Source organism: Anthonomus grandis, chromosome 1, assembly GCF_022605725.1.
Source record: "Anthonomus grandis grandis chromosome 1, icAntGran1.3, whole genome shotgun sequence".
Taxonomy (NCBI): Eukaryota; Metazoa; Arthropoda; class Insecta; order Coleoptera; family Curculionidae; genus Anthonomus; species Anthonomus grandis.
Window position 1 is genome coordinate 36,210,354 of NC_065546.1, and position 27,935 is coordinate 36,238,288.

Consider the following 27,935-nt stretch of genomic DNA (forward strand, 5'->3'; position numbering starts at 1 on the left):
CCCGAACTGCATAAAAAATACTTAAATGGATCGAATCACTTACATAGATTTGAATTCCCCGGCAGTTAGTAAAGTTCATATTAATAGAAAATGTTTTTCCAAAATGTCAGGCATTTAATGTTTTACCAGGCAGTAAAGTTTCTAGGTATTCAGAGCGTCCCGTAAGCATATAAATATTTTTTTCCAAGCTTTTTAACTAACTGGAAACTTGCTAGAATGCAATAAACGCTAAAAAAAAACAGCTTTAAAAAATTATTTAAAAAAATAAGGTAAGCAAATTCAACCGTCTGAAAACTAATGAATAACAAGGCCAACTGCCTGGAAATTGCTATATTTGCTGTGTAAAAGTACCCTTTTCTGGGCAAATAACCCCGAGAAAAGATGATTTTTAGTGCATTCAGGTAGTAGCAGTCTAAAATCAACTGCTTACAAAAAAAATTATATTTAACCATAAATATTTTTTTATTCCATTTCATTTAGGGATTCCGAAAAAGTTTGTCAGAGTTTAAACGTATATATTTATAAGCGGCTTTCATCCCCTATTTTTCGAATATGGCGGATAAGAGAAATATTTTTGAGCACCCACTCACTCTAAACGATGAAAGCTCGAGGCTTTTTCCACGATTGATTTCGATTTTTATTTGATCAGTTTTCCTTATAATTTTAAATGCGAATACTATAACCAGTAATTTAATACGATTATTAATATAGAAGCTGACATTATTAGCTCAGCTATGCTATATGACTTTTCACTGAAATAACTGGCACAACGCTTTCCATGTCTGTGTCCCGACTGGAATAATTGTTTTTGGGAGCTCCCTAGCTAGCGATTACAATAGCTGAGCACAAATTCAAGCGCCCACGTGCCACCCACCAGGTTTCATATTGAAACGTTATTTCAATTATAAATGTCTGAGTTAATTTAGGCTTCATATCAAATCAGACTTTAACGTCAGCTTAGTTTCTTATATTTCTTAATTTAATTATTTTTAGAAACCATCCATATATCATCTTTAAATTATAAGTTTTCTGTGCAAAGGATAAAGGTTCCCTAAGCTGCATAAAAAGGGAATAATATGCGAGGCGTATCCGTCTTTTCAGCGGTGGAAATTTAAAAGAAATATGCGGAAAGGCCGTAAGACGTAAAATATGAAAGTTTCATATAAGAGTAATGTTCCAGTTTTGGCGGTAGAACCAGGGTTCGGTCATATTATGTCGTTAATTTCATAAGGACATGGAAATTTTAGGACGATTCGAACCGCGATGGCAATAATGACATAAAATATCTGGATTAGATGGAAATAGTATTTTTTAGCATAGTTAGCACAATAAGATACAATACAATTTTACTTTGGCATTTTATCTCGTTAACTTCGACTGTGTGGTGACCTTTAGCAATACACAATACATTTACGTTGCTCCGTACTTTGTAAAATCGTATTTGGTGGGCCAGCTGATTACCGAAGACGATTACGTACGTAATACCATATTTTATAGACCGATAATAATACAAATAGCTCAATTTCTAAAGACCCATCTTCATTAGATTTAAAGCTGCATAAAAAACCGTAATTTTGCGGTATTCACCTCACATAGTTTTCGATAAGGCAGAAAAAGGAATCCGTACACTAAACGACTTTTCCAACGCACTTAGAAGACGATTTAATTATGGTAAACTCCAAAGTTTGTTGGAAATGTGATTAAAATATAGCTAAATCAAATTTAAAATGATTATGTGGAGACTGTAGAGGATCCTACCATCTTAATTGTGAAAAAGTAGATGAGGCTAATGCAAAATTAATGATAGAAGAGAAAACGTTATGGAGATGTCCACTATGCGAGAATGATATAGGAATAGATATTTTACGTAAAATGCAGTAGCTACCTAGAGCTAAAGGAGATGTTAAAGAACCTACAAAATGAAATGCGTGAGGTTAGAAGATCAGTACAGATAACAAAGATTTGAGGGAAGAAATAGAAAAACTTAAGACTGTGCGTAATATTAAAGAGACTGAGATGCTAGATAGAAATATTTGCATTATCGGCCTAATCAATGTTGAAGAGGATAAAAAAACACTGGAAAAAAATTGGGTACCCTTTTCGACTTTCTGAAGCTTTCAAAATCAGAAATCGAAGTGTTATTGGATATATTAACACCAAACCTGGAATAAAGACATTATCACCCCAAAGAACAAGGAGGCCAAATATAATGTACCAAAATCCAGGGGAAGAAAAGAAAAACTTACTCTAGGTATCGTAGGTCTTGGCAATAAGAACACGGAAATTTTTGTCATTGAGGAGATAATCAATGAAAACTACAAGTTGTTTAACAAAGCAAAGCAGCTTAGAGGCATAGGGTATCGTGATGGAAAGACTTTGGTAAGGAAAAATGAAAATTATAAGGCAATCCATATTAGAAGCAATAAACTTTTTTTTTCTCTTTAACCTAAATGTTGACTGCGGTGGGTGCAGATATAGGTTTCATCATGAATGTGCAGATTAACCAGTTCTGAAATTAGAGTAATTGAGCTAAAAAATAAACGTACTCTAAAATACTTTTGCAGCGCTTGCCTTGAGGGTCTGAAACTCATTCCAATGAAAAAAGAAGATCAATCGATTGAAAAAAGTTAACTTCTTTGGAACCTAATATAAACCTACGAATCAATGAAGTGGTTACTCAGTGTACTAACATAAAAAAAAGAAAAATCGGATGATAACACGACGCTTGACTTGTAGTACTTGAGTACTTGAACGTCAGAAACGCATGAACTATGTTACGCTATTTGACATGAAATAATTGCCCAACGAGTCTGAAGCTACTCAAATATCCAACCTATTAAGCGAAGTTACTGGTAAACAAATGCAAGCCACCGAAGTAATCAAGTTGGGTAAATCTAATAGTAATGGGCGGAGGTGCATTTAGATAGTGTTATCCAGTCATCTTGAAGCTCTAAATATTTTAAGAAGTCGGAGAAAGAAATTTGGCTCTATTAGGAGAGTCTAGATAAAATTGGATTTGAGTGATGCCCAAAGGGGTGATCTTCCGAAAGTGAAGGATGAGTTGGAACAGCGGCGATCCAATTTAATAATTAAGTATCAGCATAGTAGACACTTTATTGCTACAAAAACCTAAAAAAACTCATCACTTCGTCTTATATATCGCTCCAGAATCTTATATATCTCATCAGAACGTCCAAGGACTGCGTACAAAATCATCTACGTTTTTAACATTTGTGCTGTTTGTAGTTCTAACATCATTGCTCTGACAAAAACATGGCTCCAGCCTGACATTTTAAACTCTGAGTTCTTTACTAAAGAATATACTGTTTTCAGAGCTGCTAAGAAAAGTAGAAGCCACGAGTGAAGACTAATTCTTGGTAGCCATCTCCAACTCCATTAAATCGGAGAAAGTTGATCTTGGAATCATATACAATTTGTTACCACCTATAGATGTAGGTTGTAAGATTACTATTAACTATTTTGTACTTTATTTACTTGTTATTTATATCGCACCTTCCACTTGTTACAACGACTTCGAGACTTTCAGTCAATAATAGCCTCCTTAGATCTTGTTTCTAAGCGACTTATTGTTCACGGAGTCTTTAATGTCCCCACCTTGCAAGTAAATTAAGCTTTAAATAATAAAAGTAAGCTATTAAATAACTTATCTGAAATTCTTGGACTCAGACAGTACAACCGTGTTCCGAACAAAAATCACAGGTTTCTTGATTTGGTCTTTGCAAATGTTAACATTGAAGTCAACAAGAATGATGTTCCTCTACTGAATGAGGACTTGTATCATCCTGCTTTCATGGTTTCTGTGCGAGCTGCTCTACCTCACATTTCAAATACCACAATACAGAAAAAAATTAGCCTTAATTTAACTTTAAAAATGCCAACTTTTCACTTGTGTATAATGTAATACTGTATGCTGACTGGTCCACGGTTTTATGTTATAATAATGTTGATGCATGCTGTAGTGCATTTTATAAAATCTTTAACATCTTTGCTACATCAACTCCTTTGAGCCATCAGCGACTTTTTCCAGTGTAGTTTTGCAAAAACATAATTAACAATATTTTTAAAAAAGGAAAAGCATATGGTGATTTTAAATGTTATCATACTGATAGCTATCGCCGCAAATTTAACTCTTTACGCCAAACAATAAAATATCAAGCTCGGGAGGCCTTCAAAATTTGGATAATAATATATAGAGATTGCTTCCTCTGTTCTAAAAATGTCATTAGAACAGAGGAAGCAATCTCTGAGGTCCCTCCCTCTTTTTGCTACTTTATTAGGGCATTGGAAATGATTAAGATGTGCTACCCTACTCTCATACCGTTGTTAACTCATATCTTTAATATCTGCATTGAAAAAGGTGAATTTCCGACGCTGTGGAAAGAAACTAGTCTACTATCTGTATTTTCTAAGATTTTTGAGAGGCTCATTGTAGCGTTTTATTTTTCTATTCCTTATGTTCACTAACGCTCCATTGATATTTCATTAATTTCAATAATTACATTAATAATTTTAGTCAACTTCTTTTATTCATATTTCTTTAAATTCACACTGTCAATGACACATTACTACTGTAACGCATCAATCTCCTGGTTTAATTATCCATGCTTCATTCCATTTAAACGTACAAATGTGACCCAAAGATTTGTAACCTATTATGGACCAGTTCTTTTTAACACTGCCTGCTGAATTGAAAAAATATTATAATTATCCAAAAATTTTCAAAGCCAAAACCAAACAATTTTTATTGAAAAATCAAACATTTTTTGAAACGTTGTTCTGAGTGTGTGGATATTGAGTTATTTTAGTACATGTTAGTCGTAATTTTTACTACCTTTTTGTTCTATCGCCTGTTTTCCGCCTGCATAGCGGCCGGGCTGTTGCCGTTCTTAACCTCTTAATATCTGTGCCATTTTTAGAAGAGGAAATCTGCACACAAGGTACGTCATTAGATGGCCTTAGGCCGATTCCTCTTCTTGGATTTTTACATTAGGTGTGTAGGTATTTAACGTTATTTTTCTTCTCTCATGAAATAGGGTTGTTATCTATTTTTATTTGTACCTATTTACCTATGTAACAATAACACTTTTGTATATAACTTTACGTAATATATTTGAATTTGAATTTGAATTCTGTTGACGGTCCGTCACTTTTCTAATTGGTCATAATTAATATTTTCTCTGATTGGCTGATATTGACAGCTCAGGCGACAGGCGGGGTCGTTATTGATTTAGTCGGTACTGCATCCATTTTTCGACGACTTGTTCCCGTGTTGCAGGTAGGAGCGCACGTAAAAGGCCAGTTTTTTTATTTCCGAAGTTTGTGAAGCAGGAAGTGGCCAATATGGTTTGTAATTTATAGTCCTTAATCTTTTTCCTTTAGGGAACCGTTTATTTCATAATTCTGGTGCATGATGCCCAAGATTTTGATGGATAGATAATGAAACTCAGCAAGGTGAGTGTGTCACATTTTTAACGCCATTCATTTTTTTATCGACAGTGAATACAATGGCAACCGTTGTTTTAGGGTTTTACTTTTCCGTTTTCCTCTTTATTCCTTTTTAATTGTTGATGGCCGTAGGCTTTTGATTTCCCCGGGAAATTGCTGAAAGCGATGGAGCTGGAGCCAGAGTTAGAGCTAGTATTAGAGATTCCCAGTCCGGATAGCTGAGCTACAAATGGCATACATTCACAGCCTTGGTTTTGAAGGCTAGCCGTTCATTTCTTGGAGGAATATACAGGCCAGTTTATTCCATTTATTTAAATATTACTAACCATAGATTTGTCTCACTTATTTAAATTTTTCTTAATATACCTTTTATATCAATTTAACGTTACAAATATTTAATGTCAAAATTTAATACGTCAATTTCTTATCTATAATATTAATTATTTTTTGTTCAGTATTTTTCAGTACCCTTTTTGGTAGTTAAGTAGATATAACACGGTTAAGGCTTATATGCCTTAGGTAAAAGGGTTCATGAACTTTCCCCTGCCTAATACAAATATATACTAAAAATTTTAATAATTGCAATTTATTTTTCAAGTGCTGAAATCTACCTAGTGGTGAAATCATAATTTAAATGTTACTTTTGTCAAACTTATTTTAATCATATCAAAGCAGATGATTAAGTATGTTGTAAAAAATTTGCTTTCAGATACGCAGTCGCGATTTCGCCGAGGTTTTAGTACTGCTTCAGCTCTTCTGGGGGTATTGGACGATCTTATAAGATATACATACAACAGCTTTGGTACTATTAGACTTCAGTAAAGCTTTCGACACTCTTCACCATAACCTTTTTGTAGCAAAGCTCTTTCAATGCGAGTTCTTACCAAATGCTATACGTTTTTGTAGTTTCTTCAAATCGGTCTCAAATAACAAGAATTGATAATGTGTACTCTGAGACAGCCGAATTAAACAGGGGCATCTCTCAAGGATCCATTTTGGGTCCTTTGTTTTTTATACTTTATATAAATGACTTAAAAAATTGAATTCAAAACTGTTGTCTAGCTCAAAACTGTGATGATAAAAAGATTTATATATATTATTTAAATATAACTGAGAATATTGTTAATGAAGCAATGTAATCATTAGGTCTAAGTTTAAATGCAGTACATTATTGTCCAACGGTAAATAGTTTAAAATCTGCTGTGATTTACATTGGACCATTGGCATCACGTATGTAAAGTAGTTCAAAGGGAATGCATGTCCCTAAGAAACTTGTATAAGAGTAAGGATCTATTAGATGTGTTAAAAAAGCAGCTTTGTGAATCTCTTGTTTTGTCACATTGTAATTACTCCAATCTTGTTTCTGGTCCATGTCTTGACGCTTCCACTTTGTTTTTGGACTCCAAGATTAATAAATTAATATGATATTGGTCGGGGAATCTTTTTACTCCTTTAAAAAGAATTTAAAGAAAATATTGCTTGATAGCGAACAATAAATAGAACAGTAAATGCAGAAGTTTTTTTGGTGATTTTGTTTCATCTCGTATTTTATTATAATTTTTTAGATATTGTATTTTATTGTTCTTAGTGTTGGTATTTTAGTGAACTGTAAAACCCATATGTTTAGTAATTGAATGTTTCTATAATTATTTTTTTATATTTGTAAATTTTATTGTCTATGCGCTATATCATTCTATAAAGTTGTTTTTATATTCTGTTTTTATAGTGGATTCACTTTTTTTGTACAAGATTTAATTAAGAAGATGTAGTAGTTCTGCGTACTTGGTTAAGTTAACAAAATGGGTGCCCTTCGCCGATGATAAAATAAAGGTCTTTTTATTTTATTTTTAACTTCTACATAGAATCGCCTACTTTTTCAAAAATCTTGATATCTACTTTCAATACCCATAGTTGCATCTAAAGTCAATTAGTTCAATGAGTTCAAATCGTATGAAGGAGTTTTTGATCAAACGAACTTAGTTGGTAAAAATCAATCAGTTGTTTTCTTTTTTGATCCTTATTTTGCGGTGTACCACAAGACTTCATCCTTGGGCCTTTGTTCTTCACTTTACATACTTCGCATTTATATTCTTATCTAAAATACTAATTATTCTATTTATGCATGAGAGCACGATAGAGGTGTGAGTAAGAGTGCAATGAATTAGTTGAATAAAGGAGAATACTAGGAGATCTTTTGATATTTAAGAAATGTCCAGTATACCTACATCAAAAAGTTAAATTTAGATATCACGCTCTGTACTTATATATAAAAACTTTATAACTTAAATAAACACAAAACAGTTTATTTGAAAACAGCTTCAGTTACTGTATTTATCCAGTTAATATGGGTATGCTGGATTGCGGCTAAATCTTGAAACGGAAAAATCCTTTAATATGAGGAATGTTAATTGAGTTAGAGTTACTTTTTAAAATTAGTTTGGCTCATACAGGGTGTTCCAAAAAAATGTGGTATATAATTTGAATTTTTCTTTAAATGGAATCGTGTTTTTTTTTTGTCGAAATGGGAGCCTCACTCACATAGTGGCTCTTTCTTTAAAAATAAAACTGAAATTTTCACGAAAATCAATGTATTACTTAAATTTTATTATTTACGACCGACGTTTTTTTTATATTTTTTAATCATCTTTTAAAATTCCAAAATTTATTTTTTTTTACGGGATGATCTAAATCGTTACTCAAATAATGATATTTTCAATTCAATTTTGCAATATTTTTTTAATGGAACGCCTCTATTCAGTAAAGCGTTTTGATAGAACATTTTTTAATCTTTAATTTGATAATAACAAGTTTGCCTTTATGTCTACCCGTTTTCTCGAAACTTGTTCTTAAAAGAAGAATGACACATTTTTTCAGGTATTACATTACAACGTTTATTTTTATTTGAGAATGTTTAAAGCGTACTGGAAGCGTAGAGTATAAAAAATAAACTAGAACAAAAACAGTTTTAAATGAAGAAATCAAATTTGCATTCACGAAGTCGGTTGTAGAAAAGCCAAAAATTAGAGTAAGATAAATAAGTAAGGACTTAGAAATACAGAAATGGTCCGCAGAAAAATCCCACAAGAAAAATAAATATCACTCCTATCAAGTTCAGTTACATCAAGAATTCACCAAAAACAGTGACAACATTATAAAAGAAGTTCTATCACAAAAATTACTCAAAGTGTCTACCATTTAGCTCCAAACACAAATTAACGTCCGAAAGATCTTGTAACTGCACAGGCGTAATACGCCTAAAAGACTTGTATGCGCTCCACTATCTCCTCCGTAGTTATAAGTGTAATGCGATAAACTTCAGATTTAACACTTTCCCATAAGAAGAAATCCAAAGACGGTAAATCTGGTGACCTAGGAGGCCATCCAGTGGGTCCTATCCAGTACAAAAGGTTACTTTCCTTCTAATCCATTTATTACCAAATTGGTGTGTGATATCTTCCCTGACATTTGTACTGAAGTGAGCTAGTGCACCATTTAACTGTAGTCACATCTAACGCCTTACAAAGTCCGGAAGATCTTGGATCAAGCGTGGAAAATCCTTCTTTAAGAAATTAAAAAAAAAAATTCTGTGTATTTTATGATCTTTTGTTTACACACCGAGTTTGAAGGTGTAACAAAATTTTTAACAATTACTACGATTTTTGAAGATATTTAGGGGTGGCTTACGTCCCCTGAAAAAACGTGTGTCTCTGAGATATATGGTATATTTTATGATCTTTTATTTACACACCGAGTTTGAAGGTGTAACAAAATTTTTAACAATTACTTTGATGTTTTAAATTATTTACTAGTTTACAAACATTTATCTTTTATGCTGCAAAAAAATCAAATCTACACCCCTTTTCTCTATATGTAATTATATTTTTTCTCTTAACGTTATTTTAAAAGTTTAAAATCAAATTTAATCCTTAAATATGGAAAAAATATATTGCGGACAGAACTTATCTGGGCGACTGTAAGAATTTGATTTTCGTTTCTGATTCTGTTGCTTCCATGACGTTCTGTCGCCGCGTCTATTTAAACTAGTAGAATTAAAGCTTTTTTACAGCATCAATTTAATCTTGCACTTAGTATTTACAATAATTTATAATTTTTTTCTCTTCACTTTTATTATATTTTCATTTCTGTTTAGCTTATATAATTTACATGTATACATACAGGGTGTTTCCTAACTACGGTACGAAAATATACAGGGTGAATCGTTAGGTCGTTTTATGAAAAAAAGTTCCTATGAACGTATGTCGGGAGTTGCTTTGTTTCTGAGATACAGGGCGATGAAGGTTCAAAAACATACCGGTATTTTAAAAATACTATAACTATGCTTAAACCGATTTGGTTGAAATTTGGTGCAGTTATTTTAAGTTATAAGACGCTTATTTAGCTGTAACTAGATTGAAATTATTAGGTCCAGTGGCGTGTCAGTGGGCACCACATGCTTATTTTTGAGAAAAAAACAAGGCCAATAATTGTTTTGCAGCTTTTTATTTATTTTTGTATTTAAGCAACTAAAAATACAACTTTTTCGTATCTTATCTTATTATCTTCATATCTGGCTTTGTTTTCGAAAAAAAATATTAAAGTATCTTTAACTCATTCTAAAAATTATCCATGGACGACAACATGAAATATAAACCAATTAATTCGATAAACAATTTCGACCTTAAAGTAAATGAGCAAAATGCCCACCTTCTGATAAAATACACGACTGCAAACGATTTCTCATTGAGTGTCTGACACGCTCAAAAATACCTGGAGTATCCCTTATGATATTGCAATTGACAATTACCCGATTCCTCAAGTCATTCACATCTAGAACAGGAGTTTTATAAACAAGAGCGTTCAGATGGCCCCATAAATAGTAATCCAGGGGATTCATATCAGGACTGCGAGCCGGCCAATTTTGAGGTCCTGCACGTCCAATCCAGCAATTAGGGTAGATGACGTCGAGATGCTGACGAGCAAGAACACTGAAATGAGCTGGAGCCCCGTCGTGCATAAACCACATGTTGACTCTTACTTGTAGGGGTACTTCTTCTAATAAAGTGGGTAAATAGTGTTGCAAGAAATCCGTGTAGGATTCACCTGTTAATATTGCCGGTAAAAAAAATGGGCTAATTAGGTAGTCACCAATAATTCCTATCCAAACGTTCAGCGAAAATTGTTGCTGAAAATGAGTTTCTCTAATAACGTGGGGATTTTCGTCGGCCCAAAAATGATCATTATAGAAGTTCATAATAGCATCTCTTGAAAAATTTGCCTCGTCCGTAAATAAAATATTTGGTAGGAAATTATTATTGTGTGCCATCGTATGAATCAACCACCTGCAAAACATTAATCTTGGATGAAAATCCCGAGGCAGTAGAGCTTGTACACGCTGTACGTGATATGGATGCAGAAGGTTTCTTTTTAGAACTTTCCAAAAGGTTTTTGAACTGACTTCAAGCTGCAGTGCAATCTTCCTAATACTATTGGAAGGATCTTCTTCTATCGCATCAAGTATAGCTTCTTCCAGTTCAGGCGTTGTTATAGTTTCTGGTCTTCCACCACCCATATTTTTATTAAAACTCCCAGTTTCACACAATCTTGCATGTAGTTTTCTAAATGTTTTTGCAAATGCTGAATTAATCTGTTAGGATATCTGTCCTGGTAAATTCTTTGTGCTTCTTCCGCATTTCCATTTGCTAATCCATAAATAAAGTGCATATCGGTCATTTCATGGTTAGTAAAATTATTCATGATGGAGTAATGAATCACTGCTAATTGACAGCTGAATTTTACTTATAGCAATTCTATCACTGTCAGCTGGTCTCCAAACCAGGTAGGTACAAAGGAGGTACTTGAATGGATAATAGAAAATAATAAGCTGATAATAAAAATCGTAGAAGTTGAATGTTTATTATCATAGTAAACAAGACACAAGAGACCAAAAAGTCGTGCATTGGAGGGTGGACATTTTGCTCATGTACTTTAAGGTCGAAATTGTTTATCGAATTAATTGGTTTTTATTTCATGTTGTCGTCCATGGATAATTTTTAGAATGAGTTAAAAATACTTTAATTTTTTTTTCGAAAACAAAGCCAGATATAAAGATAATAAGATAAGATACGAAAAAGTTGTATTTTTAGTTGCTTAAATACAAAAATAAATAAAAAGCTGTAAAACAATTAATTATTGGCTTTGTTTTTTTCTCAACAATAAGCATGTGGTGCCCACTGACACGCCACTGGACCCAATAATTTCAATCTAGTTACAGCTAAATAAGCGTCTTATAACTTCAAATAACTGCACCAAATTTCAACCAAATCGGTTTAAGGATAGTTATAGTATTTTTAAAATACCGTTATTTTTTTGAACCTTCATCGCCCTGTATCTCAGAAACAAAGCAACTCCCGACATACGTTCATAGGAACTTTTTTTCATAAAACGACCTAACGATTCACCCTGTATAGTTTCGTACCGTAGGAAACACCCTGTATATTTATTAGAATAATCCTATGACATAGTATATAGTTTTATTTATATAGCAAATAATTAAACAATTATTAGTTGTTATATTAGCCGTATGGTTAAGATAGGAAGCATGCCTACTTCAACTTCGCCATTTGTAGTTTACTCTATAATTATTATTAATATGAATATTATTAAGATTTAAAAAAAAAATCATTTAAAGTACTTATCTATACGGGTTTTCTGACTAAATGACAGAGGCAAGTGAGGCTCTTTTTTTGCCAATTTTCTCTAAAAAATCAATTGGAAAAATAAAAGCGTTGATATTTTTAGCGGTTGTCTCAAAACAGCCAACTTTGTTAAATTTTAAGGTACTCTAGTTGAGTGACCCCTTTATTCTTACGTTTTTTCCAAAAAAGCTTAACAATATTTTCCGATTTTTCACGCGGTTATTAAAGTAAAACTGAATTTTTCCATCTATCTTAAATATCAGCACGTTTTCACCCTGATTGTATCGCAAACATTTCTGCAATTCGTGAAACTATTCTACCAAATAAAATACCACAAACCACTAACTATTTTCTAACCAACTAAATTCGAATTGTTTTCAAGCCGGATTACTTTCGCGGAACATTTATAGAGCATTACGGCACCGTAATTCGAATTTCAATCTGAACATTGGATGTTCAGCAAAATTAATTTTTATGCTCTAAAAATCTTCTGTTTTTGCTCTAAGACTTACCAGTAGAAGAGAAGAAGACTTAGCGTCACATGGACTAGAGAAGGACGAATATCGATGACGTGTTTCTTGTACGATTCCGAAATGGTCGTTTATGTCTTAATCCAGAGTTGGATCTTTGAGTTTCCTTTAGGATTGGTTCGGCTTTCTCAGGCATTTTTTTAAATCTGAAAATGAAAAGCTTTTTACACTCGGCTGTCTCTTTCTAGCTTACAGCGAATAATCAGAAATCAATATAGGGCACAAAACTAGCAATAAAGTCGTGCCCGCATTCACACTATAAAGTTCGAGTTTAGGCCCCCTCCCTCTGAACTCTATGTATGATACAAATCTCCATTTGGCCTACATTTTTGCTTACATTACCGTAAGGATATCCGAATTCCCTTATGGGACTCCCCATGCAAATCCCGTATCGCTCCCGACTGAATAAAAATATTATTTTTGTTTTCGTTTAAGTTTATATTTTCGTGGAGCGCTTATACAAATTTATTTTTCTAAACGTCCAAAGCGTAAAAAACGATTTAAAAAAAACGGCTTATGTTTAATGCCCTCCTTTGCAAAGTTTAATTACATTTATGGAATTTGTAGCAACCCTCGGTTTGACACGGCAAGGCACGAATATTTTCGAATACACACGATCGTTTACATTTTCATTGCTTCATCGCCTTCCATGATTACAGTATCGACCATTAAAGGATTGTAGAAAGAATTTAAAAAAAAAAGGATTTGTTCAATGCCACTGAAATAAATGTTTAATAAAAATGTCAAACTTAGAATAGTCAGTAATGAAAAGCTTTTCAAGGTCTTTACAATCTCATTTTGGTGCACTTTTACAATGAACAATCAGAAATTAATTAAAAAGGTCCACATAACACCCGTTTGAACGTTTAATTTTTAGCCCCTGTGTGTGAAATCATCGGACGAAAAAATTTACTTTTTAATTAAATTTTATGCACGTACAGGCTGAAAAAAAAACTTAAAATTTATATAATACTTGTCCGGTTGTATAAAAAATGTAAAAAATTACCGGCATAAAACCTTTTTGGCCCTAATTTAATTAGGCTTAATATGCGGTTAACCCAACGTAAACTAGTCGGACAGCCCTCAGAAGTGGGATAAGCGGGAACTTAAGGACGTAAAATTATTTAACCGCTTCTCCCGGGATGAAAACTGTTAAATACTGTCGAATTTATATACACGGTTTTTGCCAATTAGTTTCCGTAAAGCGCTGTTATCATCGAGCGCGAACGAACCCTTAAATATTGATACGCATTCGGCCAAGTAAATAACCGGGATAGAGAAAAGGGGTTTTATCGAAATAGAGCATCTGTTAATTCGATATATCGATCAGGGATATTTTCCTTAAATTATAAGTTGTTCCGCGGGGTTGCTTTTAAGGTATCAATTTTCGGTTAATAATTGATGAGCCCTTTGCTAGGAATTTGTTTTTAGTGCTGGCTACCGTAAATCTCTGAGGTAATGCGATTATTACGAAGTAGCGAGGATAAAATATTTATAAACAAATAAACGTTTGTTTAGGCTTATGTTCAAGGTTTAAATGGTAATTGAGTGTCTAAAAGAATATCGGACATATACGTGGATTTTCCTTTTTTACTTTAATTTCGGATTTGTATAGACATTGTATGTTATAACAAGCATATTTCTTTCAATAAACATATCACATTGGTTAAAAAAATTCAATTTAAAATAAAAAATATACTCATCTCCCTCTCATTTGTTATATTCACCATTAGTTTATCTTGGTCTCATCACTAAACTAAAGAAAATGCAAAAAATGTTTTTCTTTTAATACTTCCCTGGATTTTTATTATATGTTATACCTATTTTTTACAATATCACGTTTAATAAGAAAAATACAAAATTCTTGTAAAAAAACTGTTTTCTATTTCTTATATATCATTGGTGGTTGGCTATTGTTGGCTAATGGTGAATTAGTCTATCTGTGTCTTGCTCATTATATCAAAAAAATGCGAAAACATTATTTTTTAAAGTACATTCCTGGATTTTTATCATATATTACACCTATTTTATAAGACAGAAAAAAACATTTTTAATAAAGGCAATTTGAAAATAATCATATACATTTTTGTCCTATATACAGGTGTTATTCACAACATACGACAAGGAATATTATGGCTAAACTATAGAGTTAAAAAATAAAAAAAAATTGGATTATTTTTCAAATTATCCAAAAGTACCTTTTAAAATTGTTTTCATGACATACAGAGTGTTTCAAAGTGCAGAAACATATCAAAGGTATGTTTTTTAAATGAAATACCGTTATCGTAAATAAAGGTAGGTTTTATTAAGGTTTACCCAGTTTTCCAGCTTAAACAAATTATTAATTAGTTTCCGAAATATTTTGTGTTCTGTGGAAATACTGAGACTTTTTTTATACAGGATGTTCAAAAATTAGGTTTAGATTATTGCAGTTTTACGAGGCGAATTGCAATAAACAATACAGGTTTTCCATTTAAATTAAACTGTTGCCTAATTTATATGAAAAATCTGTATTTTATAACACCAAAAAATAAAATATTTTTCGAATTTAATAAAATTTTCCTATACCTAAACTTTTTGATTTTTATTGAAAATACAAATATTTAAAATGCGTTTTTTTTTAAATTTAATACATAATATTTCATAGCTAATTTATAAGCTATTTATTAGCTAATTTATGGCTGGTAATCAAAGTTAAGTTTAAATTGTTATGGCTTTGAGGTACAAAGACATGCTAAGTTTATACACCCGATTATAATTAATTACATCATGCAACACAATAGATTAGCGATTGATAAAATGTAAGACTATATTAACAACGCATCTGTTTCCAACTAACCATTATAATACATTATACTAAAGAAAAATACAACTTAGGCAACAATAATAAAAAAGAGCAATTAAAAAATATGCTCAAAAAGATACTTTTGGAATGCCTCTGATATTCCCAATTTTTTATTTTTTTTTACTCCGTAGTTTAGCCAAGATATTCCGCTTTGTATGTATTATTTTCAGCATAAGTTCATCTTTGTCTAACTCATTACACTGAAAAAAGCATGAAAAAGTCAAACACCGATTCTTTTTTTTTAAATACGGTCCTGGATTTGCTATTTTACTATTTGTTAATTACGGGTTCACTAAACAGAATAACATATAACGCTCGTAAAACCCTCAAAATAATGATCTAGCCATTTCTGTCCAACACATGATTTTACTTACCTATTTGCATTTTCTTTTCTATAATGAGTGCGACAAAGATACACGTATAGCGAAAATGCTATGTAAGACAGAGGCGAGTCTAAACTACTTTGAAATCATGTTTTTAATCTTAAAAAAATATACTATAACTATACTTCCTACAGATACTATGACATATGACTAAATAGTCATATTTTAATTGTGTGTTCTTAATTTTTATTTATTTTAAATTTTTTTTAAACCGGTATTAATTTCATTTTTTGATGTACGAACCTATTTTTTCATTTTGTCATATGTCATAGTACATATGACTATTCAGTCATATGTCATAGTATCTGTAGGAAGTCAAAGGTAACAAAATGAAAAAATAGGTTCGTACATCAAAAAATGAAATTAATAGCGGTTTAAGAAAAATTTTGAATAAATAAAAATTAAGAACACACAATTAAAATACAAATACACCCACCATTATGTTACATATTATTTTTGGCAAAACGTTATATTTGTCTATCTAACTCATAATACTGAAGAAATACGTTTTTTTTTTTAATTCGATTCTGGCTATCGGTCTTCTAAATGTAATAACATCGCTGTTTATACGCTCTTTAAAAAAAAATATTAGAAAAACAATGATAATGATCCCCCATTTCCATCTGATGCATGGCTTTCACCATAATTTTATCTCTGTCAGACTCGTTATCCTTTAAAAAACACCAGAAAAAAAAATTCATGAAATATTCTGGGCCTAATAAGTCCGGTGCTGCCCACCTGAACTTTTGCCCCCCCCCCCAATTAGATTTCGTTAACCCTTAAACATACCAAAAACGTAATAAATATACATACATTTAATTTTCCTTTATGTGTACTTGGTTCAAAATATTCATGGTTTTATGCTTGCTATATAGATAGAGGAAACTAACAAAATATTTGAACCGGTTAAGCATGGAAAATTCATATTTTCTTCCATCAATGATGGTTTTGGTCACGCAAGCTTTGCACGGGAATTATTGACGAGGGCATAAAAAGCTAATCTTTGTTTTAAAGTCAAAAAGTATCTAATGAAAGTAGATTTTTCAAAGTATTTCCCCAAAAAAGCAACAATTTAGATTTCATGACATCGATCGATTTGGGCTTACTTATTAAAATTATATTTTGCATTGCATTGTAGATATACCATTTACCGGTTAATTTACTTAATTAATTCTTAATAGCAGCAAGTTCAATTCATTTATCTATTTTCATATGTAATTAGTAGTACAGTTTCTTATTGTCATTTAAAGATGTACATACCCTTCGTTTTTATATAAAATAAACATTCTGTGAAATTTGTGATGAATTTGGATGTAAATTCGCTATGGAAAACGCCATGTTTTTTTAGTAAGTACCTTGTTTATGTTTCCATTGCAAGTATCGCTATCCAATGCATACAGTCACTTTTTATCATTTGTCCCTAAAGAAAATTGTAACTTGTCACGTGACAACTGTGAAACAAAATCTGAAAACATTAAATATTTGTAATTTTCAAACGATTTTTTAGCCTAACGAAGAACAAAAAACGCTCTATACCTATTGGCAACATTGGTTTTTTAAAACAAAAACCAGTCATATTTTTAAGAAGTTCCTAGATTGTCATTAGCGTCTAGTTCACTTACGTCTAACTTCCAAAGTTACTTACTCTCCAATTTAAAGTTACAGTAATCAGAGCCATCTACATGAATTGTAGTATCAATTGCAATGAGTGGAATCAATATGGATACTTTTTAGATTATTTTACCTTTACTCTTTGCTTTAAAAAAAACCTTAATACATATATACAAAAAAATGTATGTATTTGCCTTAACTATAATTAAAGTCTACCTGAATAAAAAAGGAATTAATCATTACACTTGTCACAGTAAACACAAATGAAAAAAGTTGTCCCTAGTCTATTTGTATCAAAAATCCATTAGTAAGACCTCCATTTATTATTATTATTATATATATACATGGTGAAAATTGTCATAAATTTAATTCAAAGAACATATTATTGATCCGCCTGCTTCTAAGCTTTAGTTCTTCGGAACTTATTTTATTAAATTTCTCCGCATTAAACGTGACACATCTCCCCATTTTAGCACTTAACATAATCAAAAGCCTATTTAAAATAAGCCTCGCGTCGCTCTTAACATTAAAATTTTTCCAGATGTCGCAATAATTAAGGCGGAAAATTAATTCAATTCTCGTACGTAGTAGATGAAATTGTTTTTAATTAATTAAAATATAACGTACCCATTTGTTTGTGTTAATTAAAAGTAAGTTGAAAAAATAAGAACAGTTTAAAGTACGGTAATACTATTTTAGGCTCCACTCACTAGCGACTCAAAAACTCACACTTGAGCATACACGCTTTTAACATACAGGTTGGAACAAATTCATTCAGCGATTTTTTTGATTATGAATTCATGTAAAGAGGGTGAACCAAAAATAAGCAACGACCGTCAACTTCAATTTTTTAAAAGGAAACATGTATTCTTTATTCAATTTTTGAATTCTGTATAGAATTTTAAGTATATTTTGTATACCATGTCTTATACCTAATACTAACATTAATAAATTTGCAACTGTTTGGGTCATTTGAGCATATTCAAACATGTTTTTCATAGTTTTTTAACAGGTATATTTGATTGTTGACACCTTGTCACCATTTAATCACACGGAAACAGTATGTATTGATTTATGTAAATGTCAGTAAGTGTCAAGTGCAGTTACAAAGTTTAAAAGTATGGCGCGCTTAACTGAAAAACAAAGTTTGCGATCTGTTTAACAATAAGTAGGGGAGGAGTTGGCACAGGGGACCGCTTAAGGAATTAATAGCTATAAATTTTTCCCAATGGCAGCTAAGATTGAGAAAACCTCACTAATACTATATCTATTGCTTTACTGATTTAAATGCATAAACTGATATAAACAGTTACAAAACATATAATTAAAAGGATTATTTAATAATTTGCGCTGGTCCTATGTGCCCCTTGGTACCGGGGACAAGGGACCTTCTCCTGGGGCACATGGGACCATGAGCCTTATCGTTTATAATTTAATAAAGAGACATTTTACGATACCAATAATAGTGTTTTTTTAGGTTTTAACAACAACAAAATTATAAAACTAATATTTACTTTAAATCATTTATTTATTAACAAACTTTTACGTTAATTTTTAGGAATTTAGGAAATTAATTTATATTTAGGAACAGTTTAAACAGAAATTCTAGTTCGTCCTCCGATACGCCTGCGCAAGCATCATGCGCCCAGCCACGGCAGTTCTGGCATTGAATCCATCCCTCTCCTGCTTTTGACTCTCCATATTTGCTTGGACAATAAATGCAAAGTGTGCTAGCGTCTTCTTCATCACTCTCGCTGCTTGAAAGCTCTGCAACTTGTTTTTTATCTTTCCTCGTCTTTTTATTTTTTTCCATACTCGTTGAAGGCTTTTCAGTTACATTTTCTTTAAGTTTCCTCTTCACCTTATTGGTCTTTTGCTTACTTTCAGCTTTTTTTGCAATCAGCTGGTCTTTAAATGGAGAACTAGTCAGTTCTTCTGCATGCTGAGCTCGGCTATTTTTTTTCTGAGAATTTTTACGGGCATCTGACTTTGGCCTTGGAGACACTTTTATAATGGCATCTTTAAACGAAGTTCTATAACTGCAGCTTGGCTGTGGATTCTTAACCGGATTTTCAGTTTCAGATTGGTTGTCGTTTGTTAGATTTCCAACAGGTAGAGAATTTTCACAAGGTAAAGGGTCATGGATCACGGGACTTTCAACTTCTTCCACTAGCACATCTATGACTTCGGCGGGCAGAAAATAATCATCGGGAAAAATTTCATCATGAAATGGAAATATTCCTGTGGTTTGAAAGCCTTTTTGAGAACCGGGACTATTAGTATGAATATTAATATAAATCGCACTCCTTTGCATACTGGTGCTTTAAAGACTCAAACACAGTGCAGTCAAGTGGCTGTAGACGATGACTCGTATGGGGTGGAAGGGAGACCATTATAATATTATTTTCTCTTGCCTTATTTATTGCAGCCAATGTCCTGTGGCTATTGTGATTATCAAGGATTAATAATATTTTTTTGTCTGGACTAGGCTTTACGTAGTTTATAAAATGGTCTAAGTAATTTACGAAATGATCAGAATCCATCCATCCAGAACCATTGGCATAACCCACTGCACCTGGTGAACTTCCCTTCATAAATAATAGATTCATTCGCTGTCGAGGGAAAAGTAAAAACGGCGGAGTGTAGGTTCCTGCAGGTGAAATTCCACAAACGGCTGTGACATTGAATCCACGTTCAGTACTTACTATACGGCGAACTTGTTTTTTCCCTTTTTCAGCCAAAATTTTCCTGGGAACTGAAACCGAATTGACCCTAGTTTCATCTATATTACAGATCTGGTCTGGTTGAAGATTATGGGTATCCAAAACTGCTCTTATAACATTAAAGAATTTTTTAACTTGAGGCTTAATAAACCCAGCTGCTCGCGCTATGCTAGTAGGCTCGGGTGCTCTAACGGAAAGCTAAGGATTCCTTTTTTTAAATCCGGAGAGCCAGTCAACTCCAGCTAATTTTGCGGTCTTGTTAAACGGATGTTTAAGCTTCATAATCTCCGCTAACTCAAAGGCCAATCTACGAGCATCCAAAGGAGTTACACCATAAAAGCGTTTTTCTAAGTCCAAAATATGCGCAACTAATTCTTTTTCTTGCTGCTCAGTAAAAACTTGTTTAAGATTGTCGTTCCTTGGTGATTTTAGAATTGATTCGTTTTTTTGCGACGCAAAATATAAGTCTTAGGTATATTAAACCGTTCAGAGGCCTTTCGTACCGAAATTTCATTTTGGTTGATCAGTTGAAATGCTCTTCTCATATCTTCTTCCGTTCATGAAGGTTCTGGTCTTTTTTTACGTAGGTACAAACCATCTAAAAAAAACAACATTTAGGAAGACATAGATTTAAAAAAACAGAGCCAATCAAAAATAAAAATTATAAGTGGGGCACATAGGTCCTAACTGGGGCACAGAGGACTATGAGAGGACCTATGTGCCCCAACGTCACAAAAAAAATTAAAATGACCACCACTCAAACTAACCTTAATTTACGCCAATGACAACTAACTTGTTTTATAGCATAATATTGGTAGTTTCTTTATGGGATATAAAAGATGATATTATTTAAACAACTATGGTATAATCACACTTGAAGTAAGTATAAAATTTAATATATCGTACCTTGAAAATCAGATTTTAGGTTAAGTTGACTCTTACACTACAACAGCATGGCTGTAACTGATATACGTTGTGAAGTAGAGTCCGTGCTTGCCCTTTTTAATATGTTCCTATAGATGGCGCTACCTCTATTAAAATAATCCTAGCGGACCTATGTGCCCCGCCGGTCCCCTGTGCCACCTTCTCCACTACCCGGAGAGGCCTATTACACGTTCGGTAGTAAGCAAAATTGAAAAAAAGTTTAGAGATTTTGGTCATGCTAGAGACAAATATGACCTGGGACGGTCCAGGTTTCTCCAGACGCTTCCAGAAAACAGACAATTAGATATTTTGCTCGATTTACAAGAAAATCCACATAAATCAACTCGACAAGTTGCTGCATATCAGTCGGTTAGTAAATCATGCAGGGGCGTAGCTATCCTAGGGCAAACCGGGCAGTGCCCCGGGGCCCCGTCTTACAAGGGGCCACGGCACCGCACCCCAAACAAAATTTTTTAAGCGCCGATCGCCAATAAGATCATTTAACTGCTTTATCTATTTATCCATCAGAGTCATCAGACTGCAACACGCTTGGCACCACCGCTTTATAATTACGCCTCGTCTTTGGGGATTCCCCGGCCTATTTTTTATTGCTTCTGTTTTGATGATTTGAACATTTTTAACCCTATTTAGTGTACTTTACCCTTACGAAATATTTGTCGCAGTTGTGGCGTCGTTGTGTATAATAATAATTAATAATTATGTGTCGTTATAAAATACCTATACCTATTAGGAAAAAAAGGTAAGTTATATTACTTGAATAAATAGCAAATAGCTCGATTTATATTTCTACCTATTCTATATACTATATTAAATGTTAATGTGCATGCTAATTTAGATCCTAATTTTGAAAATTGTCTTAAGGACTAAAATTATCTTTGATACACAACTATAGAATTATTTAATGCATTTAAAAATGGTTGTGTATTCTTCTCTTTGCAGCGTTAGCAGATTTTTGAGATTTTGGAACAAAACAAAACTCAAAAAAAAATGAAAGATAAGCGGAAATATCAGTCTGGGGCACAGAAACGAAAATTAAAATTACAAAAAGAAGAAAAATTTAAAAAGCATGCCAAAATAGAAAAAAATTTTAAAACTTCTCATTCTTCTGAAAAAGTAACTATCAATATTTCTGAGAGAAGTGAATCAACTTGTTCTTCCTCTAAGGAACTTTTGCCTTGTACTAAGACTGTATTGATAAAAGTATTAGCAATGGTATGTCTACTGACCCAGACTTGAGCACAGACTCAAGCTTGACTCAAGTCTCAGACTTGAGCCCAGACTCCTCTAATAGAAACAATAATTTATCTAGCAATCTAGGATTTTATATGGAAAAAACTCTTCCTGATAAAGATAAAAAGATTATTATTAGTCTTAAACCCAACAGACCTAAGGGTCCATTTCCCAAGGGTTCGAAGCAAAATGATCGCAGTTTTAGTGAGAGTTATTATTTTGCTACTACAAAATACGGCTCTGTCAATCGTCATTGGCTGTGTTTGACGGGCTTAAGAGACTGGAAACATTTATCATATTGAGGCTTACGCTATTCACGACCTATGGAGAAAAACTCGCGGCATTGACAAGAAACTAGAAGAAGAGGTCAGATTTCAAGCATCATTTTGGAAAATGGTGTTGCAGAGATTATTTAAAATTACATTACTTATAGCAAAATGTTTTTCTTTGCTTCTTGATACAACTCAAGATATTACAAAAATAGATTAGTTAAGTATCGTCATTCGAACGTGTCACATAATTCGAGATCAAAATATGTTATCTCAAAACTTTGAAATCAAAGAAAATTTTTTGGGTTTTTTTTTAGGTAAAAGATCATTTTGCTGGAGGAATGACTACAGAAGTTTTAAATATATTAAAAAATCTAGATATTACAAATGAAAAGTGTTATGGGCAAGGCTACGATGGAGCCAGTGTAATGAGTGGGCCTTATAATGGAGTAAATGCTCAAATAAAAAGAGTACAAAAAATGCCGAATATGTACATTGTTCAAGTCATAACTTAAATTTAGTAATAAATGATGTAGTAAATTGTTGTAAAGAGGTCTCGCAATATTCTGCAACTTTGCAAAATATATGCTCTTTTTTTGGTTTGAGTATTAAAAGATGGGATCTTTTAGCTTCTTTTACTAGTAGGTCCAAAACAACTTTAAGAACATTAAATCCCACTCGTTGGTCAGGAAGGATAATGTCTATTAGTGCAGTCAAACTTTGTTTTATGGATATTATTAAATCTTTAACAGAAATAGAGTTACAATTTAATAAAAAAGAAGAAAGAGAAGAAGCTTCTTCTATTAAAAAACAAATGTGTTGCTTTGAATTTGTCTTTATTTCAACAATGTTGTATAAAATTCTTACACAGGTAAACTTTGCCTCAAAGGTACTTCAAAAGAAAAACATTGATTTAAGTGAATCTGTTACTGTTTTAGAACAATTGGAAAAAAAGCTTACTGAATTAAGATCTTCTTATGAAATTTTAATGATTGAAGCTACGGAACTGGCTAACAAATGGAATATTTAACCAGAATTCAGGCAAAAACGTCAACTTAAAATTAAAAAACACTTTGACGAACTTTTAAGTGATTACAGATTTAATAACACTGAAGTGTTATTTAAAGTGAATGTATTTAATGTTGTTCTGGACCGGGTTTTGATACAAATATCTAATAGATTTAAGAGCATGGAAAAAATAAATAATTTGTTTGATTTACTTACTCCAAAAATTATAGTTGCGACGAAATATCTATTAAAAATAAATGTACAGCCATTTATAACAAATATCCAGAAATATTTAATTTAAATAATTTAATATTTCAGTACACTAATTTGTTAAATATTTGTAAGACGGACCTTAAGAATAATCTATCGATTAAGGAATATTTTAATATTATTTTAGGCAAGTATGGTGTACTTGAAAGCGACTTAAGTGAAGTCTACTTAATGTTTCTTCTTTTTTTTACGTAACAACTGCAACCGTTGAAAGATCATTTAATAAGCTAAAACCTATAACTATCTTAGGTCTACTACAGGCCAAAGTAGGTTAAGCAGGCTTAGTTTACTCTCCATAGAGAATGAAGAAGCCCAAAATATCGATATAAGGAACTTATCAATGAATTTGCAAATAGAAAAGCACGAAAAAGGGATTTTTAATTTTATTATTGTTAATTTTGGACTTTTTGTGGTTTCTTTATTTTAAGTTTTTGTTTTTATAACAATAAATGGTTTTTTATTATAACATAATATTTTTTTTATTTTTCAACATACTTATAAGGGCCCCCAAAAAATTTTTGCTCCGGGGCCTCATGAGTTCTAGCTATGCCACTGAAATCATGTGTTCCAAAAAAATATGCATAGGAATAAATGGCATCCATATAAAATTCATTTAATTTAGGAGCTTATTGACGAGGATCACATCCGCAGAATACAATTTCCCAAGGAGTTAAACGTATGGGCAGGAATTGTGGTAATCAGATAGTACCTAGTTTAATTGCACGTTATCCAAATGGTAAAAACCCATTTATATCGGCAGATTCGATATGGTTCTAACAGGATGGCGCTGCCCCCCTTACTATTTGCGAACCGTACGAAATTACCTTACCAACATTTTCCCAAATAGATGGATTGGAAGGGGCGGTTTTATTGAATGGGCAGCAAGGTCGCGAGATTTAACCCCATTGGATTTTTATTTATGAGGTTATCTAAAATCTAAAGTTTATTTTGATAAACCTGAAAGTTTAGAAGAATTAAGAAATGGAATAAGAGCCAAAATACAACAAATTTCCCGATCACAATCAAATAGCATTTTTCAGCGGCCATATTTGCACAGAATAAAATGGTTAGTCTATCTTTAAACAACTTTCCACCCACACATGTCTCTCCTTTAAGGGACAAAGTTTTGTCGGGCAATGCGCGAAAAAAAGTCCACTTTCATCTGCGTTGTACACGTCTTCTGGTTGGTAGCCAAGCAACATGGACAGAAGTTTCTCCAAAAATTGTGACACATCAACTTGATTTACTGCAGCAGCTTCGCCAGATATGCATTTGAAACTCACACTATGTCTCTTGCGCCACTTTTGCAGCCACCCGTCGGACGCACTGAAATTATTATACCCCAAAGTAATGGCGATTTCTTTAGCTTTCATTTTCACTAACGGCCCTGACATTGGCATGTTCTGACTTCTAGCTTTCACAAACCACTTAAAACATGTTTTGTCTATAGCAAAACCTTCCTTTTTTAAATAATCCTTCTTTTGATTTATATTAGTTCCTGATTGCCATTTACTCCTTATATATATCCTTATGATATCTTCCTTATTTTTGGCAATTTCAGCTGCTTGCGTTTTCCGAATATTAAACCTCTTTGCCAAATGACGAACTAAAACACTTTCTCTGTCTAATACGTTAACAACTTCCATCTTTTCCATCCTTTTTTTTTTATGCCATTTTACAGTTACAATAATAAAATATCTCAGTCAACTACGAATTTGCCTGAACTGAAGATAAACCACAAGATTACATACAGGCTAGCCAACGAAATGCGTAAATGGGGAATCACCTAATATAAATCGGGAAAGACCGAATTTTATGTATGTAGATATGTGCATTGCAATAAGCGGAACTAAAAATCGTTCGGGTATTAGAGTTTCGCGTCCGCTTATGGGACATTTTTTGATCACATACAGAAAAATCTAGTGTCCGCGTCCGTTTATAAGAGCGTCCGCTTATCGGAATGCATTTTACATTGAAAATGATATGCTGAAATTCGGTTCCAGGAACTTTGTCTGGTTAAAAGAGATGATGGGAGCTGTATATATGTATAATTTAAGTATACAAAATATACTTAAAATTTGACGTCTCCGAGCGTTTTTTTTTCGAACACACCTCTGAACTTTAAATCAATTTGTTCCAAATTGTGCATCCTCTGTATAAATTATTGCAATTAATGAAGGCGATAAATTAATTAAATTTTCGAATGTAGTAAATTAAGTTTTTTTTAATTAATTAAAATATACCTTACTTGCCCGTCTTAATTAAAAGTAATTTCGAAAAAAAAACAGTTTAAAATATGCTTAAATTACTATCTACAAGTTTAATTTATTTCATCAAGCCAGTTTTTTTTTAACATTAGTTATTTTAATTAGTTAAAGTGAAAAATGAATTGAATTTGGTATGCAGTAAATGAAGCTGTTTTCAATTAATTAGACTATAATATATTTGCACGTTGTCCATCTTTTTTGTTGGTCCATTTTAATTTAATGTAATTAAAAAAAAAGTTTAAAAAGTATGCTACTGGTTTTTAGGTTCCACCCACTGACTATGCAAAGCTCGAACATTGGTTAAAGGATACAAGCTTTAAAGTTTTAAATTCTTGCAATTAATTTAATGAGAAAATAATTAAATTTTGGTATGTAGTTAAGGGAGTTGCTTTTAATTAATAATTAGAATACCCACTTGATCGTCTTGAATAAAGGCAGTTTGAAGAGAAAATCGGTTTGGAGAAAACGACCCACTAACTGCACAGAGCTCGCACAATGGTTAAACCATTCCCTTTCAATCATACCTGCTCCTCTAATTATTAAAAAAAAGATAAAAAAACTGTCAAACATCCCTACTGGTCTTTAAGTTCCACCAGGGCGATAAGTTCTACCTAACTGCGTATATTGGCAAAATTTAAGCAAATATTTTAAAAACATAAAATTATATGTTTCAAAAATTTTGCCTTGAAAGTCTCGAATGTTGCCAAAATTCTAAAAATAAATTAAACAAGGGTTTGGGTTATTACTTAAAAGCTTTCCAGTAATTTCCCAATTACTGGGAAATTTGGCATCACTGGCGGGGTTTTAACGGTGATCCGTCCCTCTTATAGCGGATAAGGTGAATAAGGGAGAGCATACTTTTCATATTCCGATAAAAAGACAAATTGCAAATCGTTTACGTTAGATCAGTAAAATATGAACATTATTTGGGATTAAAATTTCCGATAGGTGCATCACTTTGTAGATATACCGTTACAAAAGGTTATGATAGAGCTTCTATATATTTTTTCTCTTATATCAGTCAATTTTTAGAAACCACTGCGTATTTTCCTAAGAACTCCGACATATCTTCTCTCTTGAATTTGCATCGGTTGTTTTTACATATGTTAGATGTATGTACATACCACAGATGTAAATAGCTCCGCACTATGCATATGTACATACACCAAAGAAGATTTAAAATTGATTAAACGGAGAAAAAGTTGAGGTTTCGATTGCTGAATAAAGTTGTTTTTGATTCTTATCGGTCATAATGCAAAAAAGAAAAAAAGTTTAACGTGACACCGCTCTCGTAAAGCAGATTTAATTTTTGGGGGTGTTAAAAATAACATTTCTGAGTTACCTCTCTATTTGTATATTTTTTTTAACTATAGCTTTTACTGATAATCTTTTTTATCTTCAGTGGCTCGATACTGGGAGTTAGTACCCTCCTTTACTAGAAATTTTACAAAAGAAATGTTCAATTTATATTTGAAATTGAACTAATATAATTGTAATTTTATTTATGCCGAAATATACGAAAATTATACAGCCGAATACGACAAATTTAATATTAAGAGGGACATTTATTGACCGAAATTGCATTTCTCTAACGCCATCCCCCCACATCCCAGAACCCACATGTCAATTTTTTTAAAATGGGAATAGGGATCGAGGAGATCCTTTGACCTAAAGGTAATTTTATTCTCTACAT

The 27,935-nt window shown here is 32.4% G+C and overlaps 2 protein-coding genes across 2 annotated transcripts in view; one reads left to right on the forward strand and one right to left on the reverse strand.

The window, feature by feature from the left end:
* Window positions 1-27,935, reverse strand: part of LOC126738327 (uncharacterized) — a 250,508-nt gene that overhangs the window by 214,307 nt on the left and 8,266 nt on the right. Inside the window, exon 2 of the mRNA XM_050443599.1 lies at window positions 12,674-12,837. The gene's annotated coding sequence lies outside the window, so the exon portion shown is untranslated. The remainder of the gene's footprint in view (window positions 1-12,673; window positions 12,838-27,935) is intronic.
* LOC126738497 (uncharacterized) overlaps window positions 17,229-27,935 on the forward strand; it is a 66,794-nt gene continuing 56,087 nt past the window's right edge. The window contains exon 1 of the mRNA XM_050443869.1: window positions 17,229-17,266. Within this exon, the coding sequence (XP_050299826.1) occupies window positions 17,244-17,266 (23 nt within the window). The 5' untranslated portion in view covers window positions 17,229-17,243. The remainder of the gene's footprint in view (window positions 17,267-27,935) is intronic.